General features: G+C 43.1%; 1 protein-coding gene across 1 annotated transcript in view; it reads left to right on the top strand.

The window, feature by feature from the left end:
- The window catches only part of LOC139266646 (fibrocystin-like), a 630,313-nt gene that overhangs the window by 275,994 nt on the left and 330,637 nt on the right, over positions 1 to 23,682 (top strand). Inside the window, 6 exon segments of the mRNA XM_070884234.1 lie at positions 3,589 to 3,796; positions 6,934 to 7,088; positions 7,929 to 7,989; positions 11,978 to 12,075; positions 12,207 to 12,401; positions 20,438 to 20,563. Of these exon segments, the coding sequence (XP_070740335.1) occupies positions 3,589 to 3,796; positions 6,934 to 7,088; positions 7,929 to 7,989; positions 11,978 to 12,075; positions 12,207 to 12,401; positions 20,438 to 20,563 (843 nt within the window).

Here is a 23,682-nt window from a genome sequence, read left to right as displayed (position 1 = left end):
TGCTTAGACGTTCAGCATGTTACATCTTGGCTTTTCTGTGTTCGCTGCCCCACAAGTCACTGGTATGATGAGTTCACCGACTCCGATTGTCCATACTACATAGGATATATGACACAGAAACATGCCATTCAACCCAACCAGTCCATGCCGGCGTTTATGCTCCACTCAAGCCTCCTCCCATCTTTCCTCATCTAAATCTATCAGCATAACCCTCCATTTCCTTCTCCCTCATATGCTTGCCTAACCTCCCCTTAAATGCATCTATACTACGCTAACAGCTGCATTTGGTGAGCAGACTGAACCCAAAACTGGATCAAATCACTCACTAAATTTACAGAACAGTGTATCGATATATAAAAAAAATACTCTGGAGGGTATCTTGGGGATTCCAATGATGTTTATAAATTGCTTGAGCTTTGTCTTGTGCTATATGATATAATCTGAATCTCTCCATTAGATTACTGCTTTGTAGTCACTGCTAGATATCCATAGTGTGATGCCCTCATGAATAATTCACGATCCCTGCATTTGTCAGACTTTTTCCTCACATAACACAAATGTAGTAGTCGCCACAGTAAGAGTGACTCCATTGAATTATGCCCGAGGTTTGCCTCTGGATCGCTGTAATAGCAATATGAATGTCTGGCAGCCTGTTTCTGAAGGAATGCTCCTGTAACAACTACATACCTTGATTCAGTCCCAGAGGGGGGTGTCTTAATAAAATTTGTCATACATCCATTAATGTTATTTTCACAGTTCACTAGGGTATTGGTTATTTTTTTTAATATATGTACCTACTGTTAATTTTGTAAAGTGGTTTTATTCAGTTTTGAATCTAATTCTTTTGTGAGCAGTAGCTGTCAGTGAGCATGCTGATTGCTAGTGCGCTCTCCACCCGGGTGATGCATGAGGCACTGAAAACAAAAAGGACAAAATACAGCACAATGATCCTTCAGGCAGTGAGGCTGATGGAGCAGGGCCAAGCCGAGTCGAGGTTCGGCTATTAGGTGGAAGTGATAGTCATAAATATATGCAGTTTACCTATTTATGCACGTTAAAAAAAAATAACTAAATAAAAAATAAATACCTGTACCTTATCATCACGATACACAGCATCACTGTGCACTCCTAGTCCCACATTAACTCAGCACTGCTAAACTTATATCAGGCACCAATTCTTCTTATGTTATTGCATTGATTTTTTTTCAAATGTTCTGGTCAGATGAATAACAGGGTGAAGAGTAACTGTTGAATTAGAGAGATGCTCTCCCACCATTCAGAACATGCTAACTCTCTAAATGCCCTGGACATTGACTTCTGTGAAGGTGGGATAGGGACAGTGGGTGGAATTCTGATATTTTCTTTGCTGCTTATGAAAATTCATTTCACATCACATGACATAGAAGTCGAGAAAAATGTATTACTATTTTAAAACCAAACTTTTGCTTTCCAATTTAGATTTGAGACATTTCCAGCCAGCCCAATCCAAAACCAGGCAGATGATCATTAGAGCTCAACTAGAAGAAATGGAGAGAGCGGGATGGAGAAAGAGAGAGAGACTTAACTATTCCAATGCATTCCTGGCTGGCCTCCCACATTCTACCCTACGTAAACTTGAGGTCATCCAAAACTTGGCTGCCTGTGTCCTAACTTGCATCGTCCCATCACCCCTGGTGTTCGCTGACCTTCGTTGGTTCCCGGTAAACAACACCTGGATTTCAAAATTCTCATTCTTGTTTACAAATTCCTCCATGGCCTCGCCCCCCCCCCCCCCATCTCTGTAATCTCTTCCAGCCCCACAACTCCTCGAGATATCTGTGCGACTTAAATTCTGTCCTCTTGAGCATATCTGATTATAATCGCTCAACCATCAGTGGCTATGCCTTCAGCTCTAGAATTCCCTCCATGAACCTCTCCGCCTCACTGCCTCTCTTTCCTCTTTTAAGACGCTCCTTAAAACCTACCTCTTTGACGAAGCTTTTGATCATCTGCCATAATTTCTGCTTATGTGGCTCGGTGTCAAATTTGTGACTTGTAACACTCCTGTGAAGCGCCTTGGGATGTTTTACTACATTAAAGGTGGTAATTAAATATAAGGTGTTGTTGAGAGAAAGAGTGAGAGGGATGGGGAGACAGAGAACAAAAGAGATGCAGAGAGAGAGAAAAAGAGAGGACGGCGAAAAAATATGTATATCTCCATTTTCTCCCATTTGTTCTTTGTTAACAATGAGTCAAAATTCTTCACCTTTCCTCAGAACTTATATTAACATAGAAACATAGAAATTAGGTGCAGGAGTAGGCCATTCAGCCCTTCGAGCCTGCACCGCCATTCAATATGATCATGGCTGATCATTCAACCTCAGTACCCCTTTCCTGCTTTCTCTCCATACCCCTTATCCTTGATATCCAGATGCCATGTTAAAATACATTCATTGTTTTTCTAGTAGGAGATACAAATAAAATTCATATGAAAATACTCACATCTCTAGCCAAACTGCAACCTCTGCATTTAGCTGGGCAACTAATAAATGTTTCACACAACACACTCCATTCAGAAAGCTGTCCATCACTGCACTTTGATGTCATAAGAACAGGAAACAGCAATCTCTGTCAGGGCAGTGGCTGATTCTTGTTTTGTCCTGAGGAGATGGGAGAAGGAATGTAATGATCCTTAAAGTCGGGAATCGAAGGATGGTGCTGCTGGGGGGAGGTGCCTGAGACACCGATTCTTGGTCGAGAAAGCTTGATTGGCTCAATGGCCTTTCTCATTGTAGACTTTCTTATGGTCTTAAGAGAGACCCTGAAGTCCTGTTACCATGGGAACTACAACCTTTAATGTCACAACAGCAAAATTGAACCATAAAATCTAACAAATAAAAGATCAAAGGCTTAACTAGCAACAGTGTATAATAACTAGAATATCATAGTGATAACAGTAAATTACTGGGCTTATTTCACTTGTGAGACCACTCAGATTCTTATGAAACACACCCGGCAGTGCAATACATTTTGTATAAATATATATAATAGCAAAGGCACAACTGCGAACCAGGGAATATTGTTATTGAAAAAACATTCTTACACTTCCAGCGGGTTCAATAAAGCTCTAGTCAGTCTGAGCCAATGGGTTTAGTATATTTTAAGCTCATGCACTATGGCACTGGTTTAAATACTGACACTGTATTACAACAGTAAGGCTATTCAACCATCTCAGTCAGGGAGGTAGTATTGAGATTAGCCTCAGTGCCATTGAGCTGGGAATCAGTGGCGGAAGCAGTCAGGATCCTGCTGCTGCCAACTAACCAGTGACCGCTGGAAAGGGTATGTGTGGAGTTTGGGGGAAGACATGATCAGGCTTGGCTGTGACATCCTCAAGGTAGTATAGCCTGTTCGCACTCAATGTCTAGGTTCATATGTGAAGAATGGTACCTCAAGGAATGTATTGGAGGGCTGTTGGAGCCAATGCAAATGTACAACAGCATGAATTGATGTCTGTGAGGGAGAATGTTGGAGGGAAAAAGGACATGATCAATGTATGCACACAGTTCCACATTTATTAAATATATGATTTGTTTTCTTGTGTCCCAGGTTTAATCCCTGAGGTGAGTGTCACATACCTTAAAACATCTGCAGAGGTAAATGATACCAGTGTGCAGCTGGCAAGGCCTGTGGACTGGCATCATGGAGACAGAATCGTAATCAGCGGCACTGAGTTTAGAGACTCTGGCGAGATGGAGGAGGTTGTAACTGTGGAGACTGTGAATGATACTGGAATCATCTTCCACCCTCCACTCAGGTACAATATTCTTAATTTATCTTCAGCAAGGTGTTTACCTTTAGGTGAATTACAATACATTATTGCTGATACAAATAGACTAAACCTTCAACAATTGCCAGCAGCTCCACAGGGCTCTGGGCTCTCTGCGATACGCAGTTTAAAAAAAAAACTTTTTTCTAATTTTTTGCAATGATGCAACAAGGGCATCAGACATGAAGTTTTCCATCCTTATGTCAGATTCGTTAATTCAAGGTGTACGTCAATAGCTACAAGATCAATGGATGCCATTAAAGTAAATAGCTTCAGTATGTTTAGATCTTAATTTATTTTATTGAAATAGCAACAGTTTCATTTTGTATTTCAAAAGATGGGATATGCTTTCTCTTCCCAAGCACACTTTACCGTCCTGTATTTGAATTCAGCCTAGGTAATGAATATTTTCTTACCAGAGGCAGATGAATGCCAGGTGCAGGATATCTTGTGTAGGGTCAGTATGGATGGTATCATATGGCCCACATAACCAGCTGCTATAACCCTGCAGATGCCACAGTTAAAGTCCATTATGAACAAAATCTCCCATTGCCATTTCAACCCATACTTTTGCTTAGATAATCTGTGGACAGTAATCAATACAAGAGTTTTATTATACATACAAAACTTAATTTGTGAGGAATGTTGAGAGAATAGTACAATATAATTGAAATTAATTTTATGAAATAATTAGTTGGAAACCATTTTGATTCAATATCCTGTGATTTGTAAGGTAAGTCTTTTAAAACTGACTCTGTGATATTGATTTATCGTTTCCTGTTAAATGTCCTCTGGTTTTTGTGCTCAATGGATGTTCTTCACTGTAAAATGGTGACAGGGATAGAACTGGAGTTTCTCTGTTCTCCCCAGTCAGTAAGAACTGTTATGTTCTTGTACCCAGGGCCTGAGATAATGATTCCATTGTGGTAGTTGGCAAGACTCATAATACAATGGAATTGTAATCTCACGTCATTCATAGGGAACTCAGTGAACAGTGAGATGTATTTTTGTGCATGTGTGTAGGAGGGATGGGATCCAGATATTCTGATGTTCTTATGTGGCACAGAGGACTTTGAATTTCAAAACTTTGGCTTAACATTGCAATCATAATTTCAAAATGAAGTATGGTGTGTCATGGATGCTTTCGCCACAGTTATGTGTGAAGTTTAGATAATGACGTATCATGGAGATGGGCACAAAAGGCATTGAATTGAACTTTGCTGATGATATCAAATGAAAGGCGTGGCAACCTGTGAAGAGGAATGTAGAAGGTTGCAGGAGAATGTAAATATGTCAGTAGGTGGGCAAATGCAGAGAAATGTGAAGTAGGACATTTTGTGAAAAAGGGCAGTGAAAGGTAGTATTCTCCAAATGGTAAGATTCTTAATAGAGGGGACGAATTTGAGTGATCTCGGATGGAGGTATGTAGATATTTCAAGGTGAGACTCCTGGTAGAAAAAGCTATAAAAGAGAGATTCTGCCTTTTACACGTAGAGGTAGTGAATATAAAAGTAAAGATGTGATGTTGAATTTGTACAAGATATATGTTAGGCCACAGTTGGAGTTTGGCAAACCAGTCGAGGGCCCCCCACTTAAGGACAGAGCTCAGAGTCATGGCAAGGGTACAGTGAAGAATGAATGAAATGATCCCAGGAATTATGTTTATAGTTATGAAGAAAAACTAGAACAAGCATGGGGTCCGAATTTGATCAAAGCCAAGTTCTGCCCATTTACCGTAAAAAAGACCGCTAAGATCCTGACGGTACTTTGGGCTGAAGCTTGGTGAAAAAAATGGGAAAAAAAACACCCGGCGGAAAAAATGGGCATTACACGCCGATTGTGGGCAGTAGCAGGCAGTAGGTTGAATTCTGAGCGGCAAATGCAATCCTCGACAAAGTATGCCGAGGCTGGAGTCGGGCCCAGGGAGCGGGAAACCCCCCCCCCAAAAAATTCAACGAATGAAAAACAAAACATGACATAACCTTCGGAGGACGCTTTCAAACAAAATCGCTGCAAAAGAATTAAAGAAAAACATCTCACTAACCTTTTCTTGCAGGTCTTCATACCTACCGTCCAGGTAAGACCTGCTTCTACGCGGCGGTCTTTTCTCCTGCAGGAGCGGAGGACCGCTCGGATGAATCTCGGGTGGGAGTGGGCGGGAGGACATTTTCGGCGCCGTATGCCAGCGGATGCTCCCCCAGCGGTCCTTCCAAACCGCTGGCGTGAGGGCCTCAGCAATCTCGCACGGAGGGGAGAGTGGCGATCAGCGGCAGCCGGCGGTAGGGCGATCAAATTTGGGCCCATAGTTTTTTACTGGAACAAAGGAAAGGTTTTCAAAATTACAAAAGGTTTTGAGAAGGTTAAATGGAGAAAACTTGTTTGCACTGGTTGGTGAATTGTTAACAAGGAAGTGCATCTGAGGATTGTCATTGGAAGGATGAAGTCGGAAGTTGGAGACATTATTTACACAAAGGGTCATTAGAACATGGAATGGGTTATCAAAAGTGGTCATTAAGACATTATTTAAATACTGGATAAGGAAGAATACAAAAGGATATTGGAAAAGGAGAAAATACACAAGATTGGAGAAGATAGCTGTAGTTGAGAAGCCACCACTGGCACAGGCACGACAGGCAGGCCCACTTCTTTCTGTGATGTAACTTCTAGAATTCTGTTCTGTTTTGACTTTGTGTTTTTAATTCTGAGAACTAAAACCACATACAATGCAGACAAATCCATAAATATTAGTATTGCTCTAATTGCTGGTGTTATGCCAGGGAGCTGAAAGAATTAAGGATGAAAATTGGTCTCACACTTCCTACACTCCATCACCTACCATAAAGTCCAGTGTATAAATTATGTGTACAGGCAATTCTTTTCTCTCCCAGCTAGTCAGCATTAATGTCGTGAGTGTGATTTTTACACTGTTCCTACTTAAAGTGTTTTTTTAACTATACTCCAAAGCAATCATGTACATCTACTTAATCACACCAGATATCACTTATTCACTAATTAATTAATAAGGACATTTCATAACAGATGCTGATTGGAGTGAGTCCGTGATTTTCTTTCATAATGTATTGAAGTAATGAATTTGTTTTTATTGTGTACCTTTCCTTCTCCAGATTTTCACACAGCTACAATGAGCGATGGTTGAATGGGGAGAGAGTTGCAGTCCACGCCACTGTGGCTTTACTCAGCAGAAACATCGTCATCAGAGGCAATCTCACAGCAGAAAGATCGAGGCACCTGCAGCTGTGCGGAGAGGCAGGACTCAGCAGTAAGCAGAGGCCGAGTTTAAAAAATCATGCACCGCATTCCTTTGGCAGTGATTAAAGTGGACACAATCATCAAACAATCAATTAATAGTAACAGGACAGTCATCACCTGATCACAAATTCAACAAAGGAGTTAGCCATTCAATACATGTCAAGCTGCCCACTCATTTCAATGAGACCTAATGAGATTGGTTGGAATAAAAAAATATCCAGGATATACCAAATAATCATGACAATTGTTTGGAACACATGCAGCCTTTTTTGTTTCTTCATACCTATAAACCTCTCATTCCTGGTATTAATATTTTGTTCTATTTTTAACATTTTACCAATCTCTTTGGCATTTATTGGCCCAGAAATCCCTGTCGGCTGCTTCCCGCAGGTGATCGAGGGAAAAAGTTAAAAATGCGCACCTACCTGTTCCCAGTCGTGAGGCCTCCACTGACTGCATATTGGAGCACATGCATGTCTGGACGTGCGCAGGGCTGGAGCTGGAGTCACATGGCTCTGGGCAGCCAATCCGGTAAAGTATGTTCTCATTCATAATAATGGGAACTCCGTATGTTGGAGTTTCCATTATTATGAATGAGAAACCCCCCCAACCACACAAAACTCTAATAAAAAATAGAAAAAGTACACCACATATTTTTATTAATTTAAATTAAAGTTATTTATGTATTATAAAAAATATATATTTTTCTGATATTTTAAAACGTGTTTTTAATTATGGTTTAAAATAAACTTTCCATAGTGAGGAGGGTTTTTCACAATAAAATTTGTTTTTGAAATGTTATTTTATAATGTTTTTGTGTATTTTAAAACTCTTCTGCCTGCAAAAGTAGGCTATGCACATGCTTTTCTCAGGCGCAAGAGTTTTCAGGACATCTGCTGGGCACGATATGGGTAAATCCCACAATCTTGCCCATGCGAATATCTTGGATGTGGAGATGCGTTGGATCTGTCAAGCTCCAGCTCCAGCTTGGCAGATCGGAAAAGCTGGTTTTCAGCACATGCTCATTGTGCGCTGAAAACCGACTTTTACAATGCCTTCCCGGGTCCGTACACACTCCGTATGGACCCAGGAAGCAGGAATTTCTGGGCCATTATCTTTGGCTGCTGACAGATCCAGAGAAATCTCTGTCTCCCTGGCCCTAATTTTGTACGGTTTCAGTTCATGCACTGTGACCATGCAATAAACAGTAATATTACAATAATAAAACTATTTCAACATTAGGAGCAGTATTCCTTTAGTAACCATCATAGACAACCAAAACACAGTTTAAACATTTCACTTTAACTTGCCTTATCTTTTCTTTCTTCCGGATAATCTTTTCTTTCTATTCCCCCGCCTCATTTTATTATTTTAGTTTTACTTGTTTCAGACCTCGATCAAATCTGGCTATAATAATTATTTCTTTTAAAAGCTTTTCGATGTTGAATGAGAGTCTAAGATCTATCTTACTCTTGACTGAGTGGTTGTAATTCTGAGTGGATAATTCTAGCAAAATAATAGATGAGGAGAAATTTCCTCTTTTGTACTCACGGACTTTTGTAGCCACTGAATGTCACTTGTCTGTCTTTCAGTAATCGGTCGACAGTGATTAGACATCACAATGTCGTGATTTATGAAATTGATCTCAATGAATCAAATTATGCATTGTTATCAAAGGCTGACTGAACATAAGATTTGTCCCATCAATAAGCCATTATTTAACATTTTTGTAACCCACTGCATTTTCCATCAATTTGAAATGCATTCTTTCTATTTTAAATGGAATTTGTTTCTTTAAATAGACACTGAGTTTGTAAGAAACATGTGATTGCCAGATCTTATGTTCCATTGGTCAGAATCCATGGCTTTTTAAAACCATCAGCATGTGTGATGGCTAAATTAGTGAAGTTGTGAATCCAGTTGTTTGACTTTGAGATAAATACTGATGTTGATACTATAATGTGTAATAAATATATTGGTAATCCACTGTCAAAGGTGCCCCATCTGATACTTCAGATTCTCCAGTATGTGGTTTCCATAGTCAGATGTTCATTGCGCTGCAATATTAAGGCTTAAGGCATCCCCTGTTAAATGCTGAAAGCTCATCAGTGGGACACCAATAAATTTTACGGAGTCCTAGACCTTTATTTCCATGGAATACTGGAGGTAGTCCTAAAGATAGTGGCACCAAACCTCCTTAGATTGCGTTTTCTTTGGCGACACAAAGACATCAAGAGTCCGCCTCCCTGAACAGATGTTGCCCAATGAATACATTCCCATTCCCGTGGCATATTGCTGCTGGTGTCCATATTACACTTAAAGTGACAGTGCTAAGCGACATCCATCTCACTTATAATCAGAAAAATACAGTTGAGTATTGGCTAAAGGAAAACTGGGTTTATTGCAAAGTCTGTGCCAACATTTACAAAGTTGCACTCTTTTTAATGGAAGAGGCGAAATCTGTGACCCAGATGGAGTTTCTGGCACATAGAGAGCGAGTGGTAATGTTTCTGCATTTATCGGGGAGGAGTCGTGGCACTTCAGCATCAAACTCCGTAACTATTATATAAAGAGCTGATAGGGCCCTAGGCTGCTTTCTAATGTTAGAAACTTACTACATTATTATAAACTGTATAACTACCTTTCAAGGAGATGGTTAAATTTGGATCTTAGACACCAGATAAATACCCCTTCAAAGGGCATCTTGCTTTCTGCTTTATTTGCTCATTTAAAAAAACCTTTTCCCAGTTGCTTTTCTGAAGGTATTGACTCGTTGCCGGGTCCTGTTCCATGGGCACCAGTCGCCCTTTGGTAGTTCGCCAAGTGATTGTTTTCATGTCGGAGCCCCGACAGTGAGTGTGATTTTACCATGGGTGTATCAAGCCCAGCAAGTTTCTGTCCTTGTCCTAAGTCCACAGCATTACACTTCCAGCATGGGTTGCCGATTAGCGATCAGAAATGGGAATGCTGGTCAATTTTTCCACAGCCTAAACCAGGACAGTGAGGCAAATAGGAATGCACCATTCATTGTCCTGGCTATCGGCTAATTCAGTACAGGACGGGGATTGGACGTGAAACCTTTCTGCTCTGTATGGTTTAGTTGCTTACCAACTTAAGCAACTGAGCCAAATATTTTAATCATCACTGTCAATTTTCTAAACTGCATGTTTAATTATTGTGTAGCTGTGCTTTTTGTGTTCGGTGCTGTGGTCTGCTTAATCTTGTACAGTGTTTTTCAATCATTATTTGGTAGAGAAAAAGGGGATTCCAGACTGGCACAAATTTTGAGTTGAAAATCTGGCAGATAAGTAGGAAAATACGTATAGTAGGAAGTCCGATCTCCAGCCTAACAAATCTCTGGATCTAATGAAGGCTTACAGCCCCCTGTGCCTTGGCGTCCTGCAGGCCCTGTTCATATTTAAACAAGTTATGCAAGTATGGCTGCTGGCTTTGATTTGTTGAACCTTGTGGACTAGACATTGCCACTACTCCATTGGTAGGTTTTGGTAGGGTGGAGTGTGGTACTGAGAGTTCTGCATTGCAACTATGTGGCGAGAAGACTTTTATCTGACTTAACAGGTTCCAGGGCAGATCAGTGTTATGCAGCCCCTAATATCCACCACTAGATGTCAGTACAGCATTTACGTTACTTGCCAGCAGTTTGCAAGTTGTGTTGTTCCCAGATGACACAGTACACAATACATAGTGAAATTGGGTCTGATTCTAATCAGAACTCAGATGCCTTATATTGCTGCTTTCATACCTTTTAGTGCTGTCAGGTGTCCTGGATTATTATAGCCACAAAAGAAGAAAAAGATAATATCCAGCTTCAATCAACATTTTTGCTTTCAAATAGCTGACCTTAATCCTTACCTTGTTATATAAATAGAAACTGCAGCCAGGGTTGTCACCACCAATGCTTTGACGAGTTAATTGAGGGTTAAAAGGGCTTCAGTGTACTATTTTTAATCCTCCTAATCGATCGTTATTACTGGTCCGAGGGGGTTTGCAGTGCCCGGGAGCAGGGGGAAGGGTGTGTGCTTGCGCTGCAATTGTTAACTTGTTGTGCTCTTGATTTATTTTATATCCTTAGTTTTTTTCTGCCATTGTCCTCTGCTCCTCTCCTGAAAACATTAACTCCTTCCTGGGGTACTGTCCCACGGTGCCAGGCGCCATCTTACTGTGTGAGCCTGACGGTCAAGGGCTGATTTTAACTCCCGGCGGGAAGCCAGCTGGAGAGGACGGCAATCCTATGTGGGAGGTTGAGTCAGAGACCAGGCCGATTTTAATGGCCGGGTCTCATTTGGTGCCGCTGGTTAGTTGCTCTGCTGTTACCGGTGGCTGGTCGGCGGGAGGGGCCGAAGATCAGACAGCCCAGAGGCTGGCCGTTAAAATCAAACTTTGACTGCCAGGCGGACACATTAAGAATGGCCACTTAGGCCGGTTCCGGCAGGTACCAGGAGGAGGTTGGTGGCAGCGAGGGCAGTCCGGTGAAGTGGGGGTATTGCAAGGGTCTCGTGGCTGAGGAGAGGAGAGGGGGTTGGGGGGGAGCTTGGGACATCAGAGGGCCCTATTTTCCTGCGAGTCTTGCAGCGGCATTCCTATTCCTCTGGGCCCCACAAATGAAATATGTTTTTACTTTACCCTCAGTGGCCTTGCTGGCTTTAGCTGGCGGGGTGGCCGTGGTGTGTGAGTCGCTCAGGACTGGGTTAAGATCCGATTTGCATTTATTAATGAAGCTCACACCGGAGTCCACCAGGCATCTCATCTGCTGCCCAAACCAACGGCATTAAAACTCAGCTCGGTGGAAGGGAGCGTGAAATGAAGGCGCTCCATTTTAACGGTTCCTCCCCCAGCTCCTCTCATGCTATCTGGAAAGAGTTAAAATTGCCGTGTTAGTGTCAGGAGGCTATTCGACTATGGGGGCATTACAGCTAAGCCTGATCCTCTTTGTATCTGCCATCTACAGATCCACACTTCGAGCAGAAGGTCCAGGGGTAACAATCAGCATTGGGACTTCTGATTACTTTATTTCTCTTGCTTCAATTTCTTGATTACAGTGATCAACTCTGTGCTTTCAAGATAATGCAGCTATTAAAATTGATATTAAAAAATTTCTTTGTTTCAGTTGATAATGGGTGTCTGTACGGAAGGAGTCAGCATGTTTTGGGTGCTTTGGAGCTGGGAGCTACAATCATTGTACGAGCCTTTCAATTAGAGCAGACAATAATTTGCCTGGAAGGCATAGAGTTCCAACATGTTGGACAAGCATTTCACAGACACGTCTACGCTTTGAACTTTGCTGGCGATGCCAGTATGAATGGTATGGCACAATATCAATAAATCTTAGCTAGCCTTTTTTGTGTCTTTTTCTTTTTATATTTACAGTGACACTTTTCCTGACTCTCCTCGTCAATGATATTTTCCTTGAAATGATTTCTGACTCAACTTGTTGGAGTACTTTGGTGCCATGGTGCTGCACCAGATGTCTGAACCTTGGTGTCAGTGGGTTGATGAATATCCCAATATTGGGAAATGTCAAGCAGAGGCCAAGCACCTTTCCACTCAGGAGGAAGGAAAATTGGAAGATGAGTCTCCTTGGCTGCTGGTTGGAACCTCTTAGTTAGCTGGCTTAGAGAGGCAGTGGCAATGGGTCACACCTTAGCTGTCAGTGATGAATCACTCAGAGACTATCGGCTGAGGAGAAAGTGAAAAAATGTACGCCATCAAACACAAAACTAATGTTTTTGGCTTGCACGTAACTTATTGCTCCCAATTTAATTATTCTTGCTTTATCTCCCAGACATGAAGCCTGTCATTTCAATCTGTCCTCCTTCTAAGAGCCGAGAGGGGGCTCTGTTCCATGCTACAGACCTCTCCTGACTTGTCTGGTGTAAGCGCTGCTTTCCAAATAGCTGAAAGGAGGTGTTGTAGTCCTGGACAACTGGACAGTTTAGCTATGTTTCCCCTTTGTCGAGCCTGTTCAGATTAGGATCCTTTTCCAAGTCTGGTTAATCAGTCCCTTAGTGGCAGATAGATTGAGGTGACAGGCAGCTCTGGTTTGCTACCCATTGCCCACCTACTTGAAAAGCTCATTACCTTAACAGTTGTTATCTGTAATTTAATCTTAATGCTTTTGAAGGTATGCTGTTAAACATATTAACCTCAGATTTCCACAGGGGTTCTCCCGATCCCCTGCCGTGACCAGTGGGAGATCAGTGAAACTCTTGGAGAAACGGATGAAAAAGGCTGTTTATGTCATTTCTCTGGGGTTTCTCCCGATCTCCTGTGGTTGCAGTGCGAGATTGGGACAATCCCTATGCAAAACGATAGCTGGTGTTGAATAGCTAATATGTCTGTAACCCAGTTGATGGGGTTATCCTAGCCTTCACACCTAAATCAAATCTTGGGTGTTTATAAAGCCTTGTGAACCCCTCAACTGATTAGCACTGAACAGACCAGCTGTATATTTTGTCTTTCATTTAGCTTCTTTCTGTTTATTTTTGTTGCTAAGTTTTGTGATTCTGGTTTGGATTTCCTGTGGCCATCACCAGGTGACAGAAAGAGGTGAAGGCAGTCTTTTTTTCCAATATATAACGTGGACATTCACTCTCTTGTGCATGTTATATAAACAGCTGTTGTGCAAGGCCAACAGTGTAGTTCAAGTTGGAGATGTCCCTCTATTCTACAGCAGTATGTTTTACAATCACACTGCTCTACAAGTGGGCTATTTGAATCTGGCATCCATGCTAGAGCTTAATTCCTCCTCTCAAATATGCACTGCAGGCATAGGAACAGCAGTGGGCCATTCAGCCCCTCAAGTCTGTTCCACCATTCAATTAGATCATGTTTGATTTGTACCTCAACCCCATTTACCCACCTTTGCTCCATATCCCTTAATATCCTTACTGAACAAAAATCAATCAATCTCAGTCTTGAAATTTCAATTGACTCAGCGTCCACTGCCTTTAGCAGTAGCAGGACATTTGGAAAAGCTAAATTCAGTCAGGCAGAGTCAACATGGATTTATGAAGGGGAAGTCATGTTTGACAAATTTGCTGGAATTCTTTGAGGATGTAACAAACAGGGTGGATAAAGGGGAACCAGTGGATGGTGGTGTATTTGGACTTCCAGAAGGCATTTGACAAGGTGCCACATAAAAGGTTATTGCATAAGATAAAAGTTCATGGGGTTGGGGGTAATATATCAGCATGGATAGAGGATTGGCAAATGAACAGAAAACAGAGAGTCGGGATAAATGGTTCATTCTCTGGTTGGCAACCAGCAACTAGTGGGGTGCCGCAGAGATCAGTGCTGGGACCCCAACTATTTACAATCTATATTAACGACTTGGAAGAAGGGACTGAGTGTAACGTAGCCAAGTTTGCTGACGATACAAAGATGGGAGGAAAAGCAATGTGTGAGGAGGACACAAAAAATCTGCAAAAAGACATAGACAGGCTAAGTGAGCGGGCAAAAATTTGGCAGATGGAGTATGGAAAGTGTGAAATCATGCACTTTGGCAGAAAAAAAATCAAAGAGCAAGTTATTATTTAAATGGAGAAAGATTACAAAGTGCTGCAGTACAGCGGGACCTGGGTACTTGTGCATGAAACACAAAAGGTTAGTATGCAGGTACAGCAAATGATCAGGAAGGCCAATGGAATCTTGGCCTTTATTGCAAAGGGGATAGAGTATAAAAGCAGGGAAGTCTTGCTACAGTTTTACAGGGTATTGGTGAGGCCACACCTGGAATACTGCTTGCAGTTTTGGTTTCCATATTTATAAAAGGATATACTTGTTTTGGAGGCAGTTCAGAGAAGGTTCACTCGGTTGATTCTGGAGATGAGGGGGTTGACTTATGAGGAAAGGTTGAGTAGATTGGGCCTCTTCGCATTGGAATTCAGAAGAATGAGAGGTGATCTTATCGAAATGTATAAGATTATGAGGGGGCTTGACAAGGTGGATGCAGAGATAATGTTTCCACTGATGGGGGAGACTAGAACTAGAGGGCATGATCTTAGAATAAGGGGCCGCCCATTTAAAACTGAGATCAGGAGAAATCTCTTCTCTCAGAGGGTTGTAAATCTGTGGAATTCGCTGCCTGAGAGAGCTGTGGAAGCTGGGACATTGAATAAATTTAAGACAGTAATAGACAGTTTCTTAAATGATAAGGGGATAAGAGGTTATGGGGAGCGGGCGGGGAAGTGGAGCTGAGTCCATGATCAGATCAGCCATGATCTTATTGAATGGCGGAGCAGGCTCGAGGGGCTGAGGGGCCTACTCCCGTTCCTATTTCTTTTGTTCTTATGTTCCTATTGGGGTGAGAGTTCCAGATTTCCACTATCCTTTGTGTGAAAAAGTGCTTACAGATTTCACTCCTGAACAGCTTAACACTAATCTGTCTCCTTGTTCTAGATTCCCCCACCAGAGGAAATAGTTTCTCTGCATTTAACCTATTGGATCCTTTATAACATTTTAAACACCTTGATTCTAATTCAAACTTCTAAACTCAAGGGAATACAAGCCAAGTTTAATTAATCTGTCCTCATAATTTAACCCTTTTAGCCTTGGTATCATTCTGGTGAAACTGCTCTGTACTTCTCCAAGTCCACTATATCGTTCCTGAGGTTCAGTGCCCAAAACTTAACACAGTACTCCAGACTCTGTACAACTGAAGCACCATTTTCTACCCTTTGTATTCCAGCCTCTTTGCGATTCATTAGCCTTTTTGATTACTTTTTGTACCTGTACACTAGACATGTGTGCTGATGGGCCGGCAGAAAGCGCATTGTGTCTCAAGTAGCTCACTGCTATTTTCTCTCAGCTGGTGGTGTGGTTACTGCTGGTAGTAATTGCTGATTGTATTTATTACTGCCAGGTTTAATTGCCATAAACTGGCAGAATCAAACAATCTAAAGACAAGCTGGCAATGCTCTGCTATTGTTAAACCTGTAGTAAGTCCAGGGCAGGAATTTCAGCCCAGCAGATAATTTAGGCCCAAATTACAACAAAGGAGCTTCCTTGTTTGTGTTTCAAATCCACTCCTCCCGATTTAGACACTATTTGAGCACATGACTGGAGCTCTACCCCGGCCATTTTAAACATGTGTCAGAATGATAAAATAAATTAGAGACTTCCTTTCACAAATATCTAGTCAGCCTGAAATGTACTCTCATTTAAAAATTGGAAAATTGGAAATTAATTTTTACATAAAATATACAACACAGAAACAGGCCATTCGGCCCAACCAGTCCATGCCGGCGTTTATGCTACTCCTATCCTTCCTCATCTAACTTTATCAGCATAACCCTCTATTCCCTTCTCTCTCATATGCTTATCTCGCCTCCCCTTAAATGCATTTATACCATTCACCTCAACTAGTCCCTGTGGTAATCTAACTCTACCTACCTATCCCAGAATGCCCATGGTAATAGCCATATATGCCAAGATATTGAGGGCAATTTTCCAATTTCTTGCTGCCAGTGGCTGTGACTCCGTGCCAGCATCACCAAATTGAAAAATTACTCTTTTTATCTGTGCAAAGATTAAAAACAGATAAAAGTATTTTCTTTAATTTCTTTCCTTTTCCTGTATTCACAACTCCTTTTTCTTCCTAAAAGAAGTGGCTCGTATGATGATGTGCAATTTGTGAGGCACCTGCAGCACTGTCAGCACCTCTTTTCAAGTGGTCGTTCTTTATGTGTGAGCCTAGACAGTGAGTATGAGCAGGGTTTTGGATGGTGAACAACATCAAAGTCAAGCCCAGTTCTGGCCCGACTCCATGTCAACATGTGCACTTTTCAGCAGTGATCATCAATAGGAGTAGGAACTCAGGATTTCTATATATCCCTCTCCTCTCCCCTCCCCTCCCCAACACCCCCTCCCCTCACCCCCCTCTCCCTCCTTCCCCCAGCCCCCTCCACCCCAACCCCTCAGCCCACGGGGATTGAGACACTATTTAGCACACTGTTTACCTGCTGAGCCTCAAGTGATTTTAGGCAAAAGTATTTTTTTATGTGAAGGCATCAGATTTCTGTCCGTTCAAGTCCTGGAATTCTTTAATGTGAGTAACACTTATGGCCACTGTATACTTCCCTGTAAACTTTGGGCATGTGATGTTTGGTAGAACCGTAGCATATTTTTAAAGATGCATCCTCTCTAGATTGGAGCAAATGGTGCGGGCATGCAACTCTATTTTTTTATGCAAGGGTGAATAAAGGTCAGAAATTGTGTCCAGAGTAGCAGAATTCAGATCACAAACCCTCCACATGGGGTATCGCAGGCACAAATCTGCTCCCTGGATATGTAGCAGTCTGACTGGCCCAGCTGAGGTGTTCTTGCAGAGAGCTGGCACAGGCTCAACGAGCCGAATGGCCTTTTGTGCTGTAACCATTCTATGCCTCTCTGCCGAGTCACCATGCATTCTGTTGGGTTCGTACTGGTACCATTTGAATGACCTATGCCACATAATAGTACTCATGCTTTTCTTTTCCATCTTAATTACAAATAAAATAGAAGTCCCTGCATATGTTTTTTTTTGTTGAAACTGGCACTCGCTACTAATACGAGCAGTGCCAGCAACAATAGTGACTCAAACTATTTTGTTTTGAAGTTGTTCCAATGGATAGTTTGATCCATTCTATCGCTGCTCGCCCTGCAACCTGCCCGGTTTGTGCGTGATGTCACCGTGGCAACCAGCATTTCTTTCTCAGATGTCAAAACTTAAAGAGCAGGTCATGCAGTCACAGGGGCTCTCCTGTAATCCCCGAGCAGGACTGAATATTCGTGGCGGTGACTTCTGTTCTGAGGGAAACAATTCGGGTGGAAAGCATCTTTCACATAGATATTTATCACATGGTGAAGCACTGATCCTGCAGTGAAGCCGGGAAAATGACCGCTGGTGCCAGCATTATAAAGGAGCAACGCTGATCAGAGTTGTGCAGTTTTGCTGCTGTCTGTCATTTGTCTATGCATATTTCACCAGTTGTTCTAGGCCTGCATCCAATAATGAATAGGTGGGGGCAAAAAAGGTTCTGCAGAATCACATGTGCACCAGATCTTTGTCAGGTTATCTGTCCCAGATGCTGTGTAGTTGAGGTATATTCAAATGCCTGATGGATTGTAAATTGTGGCGAACTGTGTAGATTTTTCTTTTGTTACAGAAAATCTACAGCACATTATTATTGCCCTCTCGAAGCCCCTAGAGATTTGACGGGTTACTGTAGTAAATGTGGTATTTTATATATAATCGAGATACGAGGGTAAACCATTCTCTGTACTGTGCTCCCAACATGCTGCGCTCCACACCCACAAGTTTGTGTTCTGGGTGTTGAGCGCAGCGTTTTGGGAGCACGGATCCGAGAATGGGATGGGAAGGTCAGCACACCTACCACACAGCAGTGCTCCTGATTCTCCAGCCATTAAATTGAATTAGTAGGATGTGGTGTGAATCAGGTACTCTGATTTTCGCACCCGATTCTCAGATCCAAGCTCCTGTCAAGAAAGGCTCTGGGCCAGGAATCGGACCATGCAGAATTCCCCTATCATGCCGTTGAGCTGCATCAGTTAATTTATGGTGTTGTATCAATCCCTGTACACATACAGTTGACAGGGTATCGCTAGCTATCTGGCATTGTATAGCTTGTATACAAGTCGCTGTTAATGCATCGGCTTTAAACTGGATAAGTGGTCATTTGTTCATTTGTACATACAGGATGGAAGGTCAGGCTATTTCTGATAATACGAACAATGACTGACAAGAAAAGGCCCTCTCCTCTATTCAGCCTGTTCCACACATTGTGATGGCTTGTGTATCACAATATATAGAGCCCCCTCCAGTCAAAACCATGTGATCTCCTGAGAGAGGCAAAAAATCCAGGCCACTGTGGGAACCCAAAGTATCTGGAAAATTCCTCTCTGATCCGCTTTAGATGATCAAAACTAGTCCAGGAGACCACTCTGGCCCCAATGAATGTTATACAGTACCTACTTTTTGTACAAGGTGATCTCCGAATGGAGTAGAAAGTATTAATTTGCATATATCTGCTAATCATGACACAAAGCAGAGGTGGTTATAAATTGGGCCATCCAATAAAGAGCGAGGGCTTTACTGAAAAATAATGCACTGTGTTTCAGTAACATAGTCTCGTGTAGACTATGTTTAGAACAACGATGGTATGGGTGAAATACACACACATTTGTGATCCTGAAGTGTGTGTACACATGTTGCACAGTGCATACAAAATGATAGCCAGTGCTGGTCTCTTAAATGCAAACTAAATTACTTCCATGAAACTGTTTATAAATAATCTTGCTGCAACAAGGAGAGCTGACTGGGTGGCACAATGGCATTGCAAATATTTTGCGTGAAAAGTGCGCACTTCCTGTGCAAACATATATCGATTGTACAGGGACCTAGATACGTGAACAGTGCCTCTATTTGCACGAGATGTTGTACCAGAAACCTGCATTTGATCTTGACCTTCACACGGCTGGTTGAAACATTCCTGGACCTGCCAGTACAGCACCCCAGTGCATTTTAAAACAAGGACCACACTCAAACATTATCACTGATCCTTGAAACCTTCAGTGCAGCCAATCCCCATGACGACATTATTATTTAGATTGCACGAGGTGGGAGGGGAAATTAGTGTCAGTCCCATGCTGTTCCCAACAAGTTCAACAATGTTCATGTGGATTTGAAATCAGCCTTCAGAACAGTTTTTCCAATCATTGGCATAAGAATATATATATAGATATATACATTTTATAACAAAACAGAACAGAAAATGTTTGCAAGTTCTGGGACTGCAGGTTTAAAGTTTTTATTAGTTAAATACAAATGCATGTGACTTTGGTGATTGGAGTGGCTTCAAGTTCAACAGACTGGGGATCAGTTTGAGTTGAAATAAAAATTCAAGCTGAGGTTAGTTCTCTAATGCATTCCTTTTACCTGATGCTCTTTTATCTCTTGATACCTACATTGAGTGAAATTTGTTTTAATTCTTTATGTGTCGGTGTGCGTAGTAAATTGCTTATTTACAAAATAATTCTTCGCAGCTAAATTAACATGAATGCCTTTATTTGAATGTGTTTCAGTCATGCTTTTGTGCCAATGTGTTTGGGATTTTACAGAAGAGTCGGGAGTTCCTTTTCTGGGCCCCTCCTCCCTGAAGAGAAGTACACGACTAACTGATCCACCTGAGATTAAATAAAACTCAATGTGCCCGTGACTGGCAGATTTGACGAGACTTGACTGGGGCTTAAACTCCGGACAACAGCTGTAGTTACTCCCCGCCACCCCACCGCAATGGTCCACTATTAAGCAATGAATAGCGTCACTCTTTTCTCCTACAGATTCATATATCCGTGGATGCTCCATATGGGATTCATTTGGCAGAGGGATTGGTCTGAACAGCATATCCGATCTGAGAGTGGAGAAGAATGTGCTGTTTAACATTTTAGGCCATGGCATCCTGCTCAGTAAGTTAGTTACATTATGCACTTCAAACATAATTGGGAGTATCAGTCAGATGGTGATACAGGACAGTCAGGAGATTCAGAGCTTGATGTACAGTCTGATGAATGGAGCATGTAGCTGATGTTGCAGTGCTGAATGACTGATGCACAACCATCAGTCAGTTATTCTGCTCACGTTATCTTTGATACCATCCAAACAGTTAATAAGCCATTTGTTTCAGCTTCTAGCTTTCTTGTTTTAACTTCACTTTGGAACTATTCGAAAAAACTCACAACATGGACTTACAGAGTGGGTACTTAATCCAATGTCATTATTAAAGGGGACGGCTACTGATGGGAACATATTCATAGAGTATCTCCCTGGTCTGAAGGGATTTCATTACTTGTTTTTATATTTTTTAATTGCTCCCATTTACACAGCTGTATTTCTAGTTATTAGCAGAGGCATAACCTGGAACAGACACAGCTGAGTGAAGGAAGAAGATCCATTTGCAATGTGTCTATCTTACAGCACTGAGATCAGTATTTATCAATCTCTTTAGAAACTGCCCGAGGCCAGGGTTTATTTTCCAGTTTTTATCCGAGAGCTGTAAAATCTGATTCCAATGATGGGAGATGGACAAGCTTTATATGAGGTCTCATTATCTCAAGAGATAGTCTATAGGCAAACAATTAACAGAGATAAACCATTATCAGAGATGGTACTTATTTGTAGTATTGTTTTCTTCTTTAATAAGAGCAATGTAAATGGTGTGTGATCTTTGAGACACAGGGTCCGAATTTTCAGGAGTCCTGCTCTGCCAGCGCATGTGTGATGTGTTGTGTTGCCAACTCAAGTTGGAGATCTTCCTGGAGGTTTGATCATGTGATGTCTGGCCATGTGTCAGCTGATCATGTATCTTTGCTCATGGGTTCGCGCCAACAGCTGTTGTGTAAAAAGTTCTGAGAAACAGGAAACGTGCAAGCAGGCAAAGAGGGGAAACCGAGGGCCGGGCAGAGGGGAAACCGAGGGCCGGGGAAGAGGGGAAACCGAGGGTGGGGAAGAGGGGAAACCGAGGGCGGGGAAGAGGGGAAACCGAGGGCGGGGAAGAGGGGAAACCGAGGGCGGGGAAGAGGGGAATCCGAGGGTGGGGAAGAGGGGAAACCGAGGGCCGGGCAGAGGGGAAACCGAGGGCCGGGCAGAGGGGAAACCGAGGGCCGGGGAATAGGGGAAACCGAGGGTGGGGAAGAGGGGAAACCGAGGGCCGGGCAGAGGGGAAACCGAGGGCCGGGGAAGAGGGGAAACCGAGGGTGGGGAAGAGGGGAAACCGAGGGCCGGGAAGAGGGGAAACCGAGGGCCGGGAAGAGGGGAATCCGAGGGCGGGGAAGAGGGGAATCCGAGGGTGGGGAAGAGGGGAAACCGAGGGCGGGGCAGGGGGGAAACCGAGGGCCGGGCAGAGGGGAAACCGAGGGCCGGGGAAGAGGGGAAACCGAGGGTGGGGAAGAGGGGAAACCGAGGGCGGGGAAGAGGGGAATCCGAGGGCCGGGAAGAGGGGAAACCGAGGGCCGGGGAAGAGGGGAAACCGAGGGTGGGGAAGAGGGGAAACCGAGGGCCGGGAAGAGGGGAAACCGAGGGCCGGGAAGAGGGGAAACCGAGGGTGGGGAAGAGGGGAAACCGAGGGTGGGGAAGAGGGGAAACCGAGGGTGGGGAAGAGGGGAAACCGAGGGCCGGGAAGAGGGGAAACCGAGGGCCGGGAAGAGGGGAAACCGAGGGCCGGGAAGAGGGGAAACCGAGGGCCGGGAAGAGGGGAAACCGAGGGTGGGGAAGAGGGGAAACCGAGGGTGGGGAAGAGGGGAAACCGAGGGTGGGGAAGAGGGGAATCCGAGGGCCGGGAAGAGGGGAAACCGAGGGTGGGGAAGAGGGGGAAATGGCAGGTGGGGGATGGGATTCACAGGGGAGAAACTGGTGGGAGGAATTTTGGTTCCACTAGTAACCAATAGTAACTCACTGAAATTGCATCAATAACATAATACTGCTAATATTTTGATTTCTCTTACAACCAACCATAATGCAATAATTCACTGATAGTCTATGTGTAACTGGTAGAAATAGATGTAACGCCACCTCCGATATCCTATCTCTAACTAGTAGTAACCCTATAACCTGCTGATATTCACCCTGTAACTATAGCCAATATCCCCCTGCACTACACAAGGTGCAGTCAGGCTCCACAGTGTATGCCACTTTTGACAGGCCACATCTTCCTCCTATCTCCCTGGACCCTGGTTTAGACTCAGGTTCTGTGTGAAAGTGACAATGAACTGAGAGCCTCAGTGAGAGCTGATCTGTACTTGGACATTACACACAAAACTAGCCATCATGGAAACGAGAGATTTCACAAAGGCCAGTGTTTGGGGCATTTCTCACATCATCCTAAACTCAGCTCAGCACCAACATTTCTAAACCACTCTTAACTGCACTCTGAAATGTCCGAACAAGCCACTCAGTTGTACCAAACTGCTACAAAGATGTATCACGGACTGCAGCAGTTCAATAAGATGGCTCACCACCACCTTCTCAAGGGCAATTAGGGATGGGCAATAAATGCTGGCCTTGCCAATGGTGCCTGCATCCTAGGAATAAATTTTAAAAAACTCTCTCGACTCAGACTCAATAAAGGAGAGCTTTCATAGAAAGAGATAAATTACAGCACTGGAGGAGGCCATTCAGGCCCTCTCCTGTACCCGATTTCCACCCCCACCTCCCCCAGATCTTTTTATTTAATTCTTTTTCAAATAATTAAATTATGTTTCCTTTTAAATTATGTTCTATTCTCTACCTCTATAGTCACTTGTGCTGAAGCATCCCACAGTCCAAAAATCTTCCTTCTCCCTTCCTCCTTAGTTTTCTGGTGCGAATACTTGGGCCTAGAAATTGGCCTCCTTAGTGCCTCCCGTTATCACCTCCGGGGGTGGGGGGGGTGATAACTGGATGCTAACCACTTACCGACCGGGCGCGGCGAGATGAACGACTCCCGCTAACTTTGGTGGGAGGTTTGCAGTGGCGGTAAGACAGGCGGGCGGTGTCGTCAGCTCTGCGCTGAGCACATCCGCTTGATGCAGACGTGTCATTTCGCGCTGAC

Source organism: Pristiophorus japonicus, chromosome 7 (assembly GCF_044704955.1).
Source record: "Pristiophorus japonicus isolate sPriJap1 chromosome 7, sPriJap1.hap1, whole genome shotgun sequence".
NCBI lineage: Eukaryota > Metazoa > Chordata > Chondrichthyes > Pristiophoridae > Pristiophorus > Pristiophorus japonicus.
The sequence above is the reverse complement of the archived record's forward strand: the minus strand, read 5'-3'. Positions and strand labels throughout refer to the sequence as shown.